This window comes from Orycteropus afer, unplaced genomic scaffold, assembly GCF_000298275.1.
Source record: "Orycteropus afer afer isolate SDZICR_OR568_19922 unplaced genomic scaffold, OryAfe1.0 scaffold00169, whole genome shotgun sequence".
In the NCBI taxonomy this organism is placed as follows: Eukaryota; Metazoa; Chordata; class Mammalia; order Tubulidentata; family Orycteropodidae; genus Orycteropus; species Orycteropus afer.
The window spans coordinates 5,379,827-5,382,668 of record NW_006921756.1 but is presented as its reverse complement, the minus strand read 5'-3'; the positions used below and the strand labels follow the sequence as shown (position 1 = coordinate 5,382,668).

At 34.4% G+C, this 2,842-nt stretch overlaps 1 protein-coding gene across 1 annotated transcript in view; it reads left to right on the top strand.

Moving 5' to 3' along the window:
* SPATA6 (spermatogenesis associated 6) overlaps positions 1–2,842 on the top strand; it is a 217,009-nt gene that overhangs the window by 80,196 nt on the left and 133,971 nt on the right. The window contains exon 8 of the mRNA XM_042781773.1: positions 1,357–1,444. Coding sequence (XP_042637707.1) covers positions 1,357–1,444 — 88 coding nt within the window. The remainder of the gene's footprint in view (positions 1–1,356; positions 1,445–2,842) is intronic.

Here is a 2,842-nt window from a genome sequence, read left to right as displayed (position 1 = left end):
ATATTGCAACTTGAGGCTTAAGTCATATGGTAATTCTATGTTTAACTTTTTGAGGCATGTCAAACTGTAACTCACAGCAGCTGCACCATTTTACATTCCCTCCAGCAATTGATGAGGATTCCAGTTTCTCCAAATCCTCACCCAACACTTACTTTTGTTTACAGCCATTGTCTTAGTTAGCTAGAATTGCTGTAACAGAAATACCACAAATGAATGTGTTTTCAAAGAACAGAAAATTATTTTCTCACAGTTTGGGGGGGTTAAAAGTCCAAATCCAACAAGTATATTCCCTTTTTGTTGGTCGTCCTGGGAAGCCTTTGTTTGTGGTGATCCTCAGATGGTATTGGTCCTCTTCAGTGTATGCTAACTCTGTATTTAGTCTACTCTTCTTGTGATTCAGATGGAATAGGTTTTGGACCTGACGTACATTGTATGACCTCATTAATATAACAAATAAAACCCTATTTCCAAACTCTATATCCACAGAAATAAGGGTTAGGATTCCAGCACACATTTTGGGAAGACACAGTTCAATACAAAATAGCTATCCTAGTGGGTATAAAGTAGTATCCGTGGTAGTTTTGATTGGGCTTTCCCTAGTGACTAATGATACTGAGCATCTTGTTATATGTTGGCAATTTGTATATTTTCTTTGGAGAAATGTCTATTCTGCTTCATTGTCCATTTTTAAATTGGGTTACTTGTCTTTTTGTTCTTGAGTTGTAAGCGTTCTTTATATAGATGCTAGAGTTGGGTCTGACTCGACAGCACATAACAACAACAACAACAGGATCTTTATCAGATATATGATTTGCAAATATTTCTTCCTATTCTTGCTCCTACGTGTCTTGATTAGTGTTCTTTGATGCCCACAAGTTTGTTATTTTACAAAGATTTATAGTACTCTGACTTTTAAATTTTTTATTAGGAACTTGGTTGACTTATTATCTGTAAGCTGTAAAGACTCAGCATGATAAATAGCGAATGGCTAAACTTGTTTTTTAACCATGGCAAAGTAGATTGTTCTTTTTTTTTTTTTTTTAAACCTTATAACGCAAAGCAAAATAGGCAGTGGGATAATGAACATTTCAATTGCTAATCTGTTCATTTTAAAGTGAGCACAAATATGTATTTAAATACTTCTGGAGTTTAATTTCAGTTTCATTTAAAAATGAACAGCAAAATACCTACTAAACTCTTGACTAAGTCCCTTGGAACTTGCCTCACCCTTATAGGCACTATCACATTAGGCTGATGATATGTGGTGTGTGTACTCTAATTGTTTTTCTGGTGCTATGCGACTGAAAGACAGGAAATATTTAAGCTCTGTTTTACATTGATATCCTGCTTCTCTAGGTTGATCCCCCAAGTCCCAGGGCTGATGCTTTATATGGATCTTCTGGTAGAGATTGTGAAAGAGATGGATGGCCCAGGATGCACAATGGTAAGCTAGAACTTATCATCTGTCTTCATTGTTTTAGTTACCTCAGCTATATCCAGCCTTTAACTTGGCCTTGAATCTTTGCTAAATCACTAGATGGCATGGTAGTGCGTAGAATTTTACAGCTTATGGGACACCCACATGGATACTGTCTGAAAATAATGAACTACTATAAACTTATGTCCCTCTTTGAAATTCAGAATACACATTAGCATATCAAAGACTGATACGTTCTAGTAAAATAAGCTTGATTTATTCATTTTGTTTTATTCAACGTCTTCTAATTATTTGACCGTGGAACACAATAATCTGTTTATTAAGAATGAAGATAATAAATGTACAATGTCCTGGCACATAAGACACTTAATATCAACTGTCATCATAATTATACTTAGTATTTATACTTCTGGAAAAATAATGTTCTTCAATTTTAGTTTACAGGAATTTTTTTTCTTTTATCTTTAGTACTGATACTTAGGATTTAGGTATATTGTTTAATAAGTTCAATATGAAAATGATTTTTTTTATGAAGGTTATATGTTGTTGTCAGGTGCTGTCAAGTCTGTACCCACTCATAATGACCCTGTGTACAACAGAATGAAACACTGCCCCATCCTGTGCTATCAGATAGTTGTTTTTGTTTGAGCCCATCACTGCAGCCACTGTGTCAGTCCATCTCATCGAGGATCTTGCTCTTTTTTCCTTTGAGTCTCTACTTTACTAAGAATGATATCCTTCTCTGTGGACTGGTCCCTTCTGATAACATGTCCAAAGTACTTAAGAGGAAGTCTTGCCATCCTCACTTCTGAGAAGCACTTTGTCTGTACTTCTTCCAAGACAGATTTGGTTGTTCTTCTGGTAGTCCATAGTATATCCAATATTCTTTGTTCAGACTTATTAAAAAAGTTGAAATAATACAAAAAATCTCCATGTACATTTTGCAAATAACATTTGCTTTTCCTTTACTCCCTTTTCTTTCCTCCACTCCACCCTTCTTCTTTATATGTGTGTTTGTGCATAATATATTTTTTGAACTTTTGAAAACTCAGCTGCCATCATGTGCCTTTGCTCCTAACTGCTTTGTTGTCTGTTTCCTTAAGAGATGGACTTTATCTTATCAATGCAGTTACCAATAGCAAGAAATGACACAATAATATTAACAATGATATAACAATATTGATCTATAAAATTAAATCACATTTTTCCAGGTATCTTAATTCTTTTGTAGCAAACAAAAATCTGATATATAACATTCAGTTGTCATATCTCTTTAGTCTTTTTTTTTTGTTTATTGTGATTTGGGTGAAGATTTACAGAACAAATTCACTTTCCATACAGCAGTTCACATATACTTTGTCTCATGACATTGACCACAGTTTACCACAATGCAACAGCTCCCCT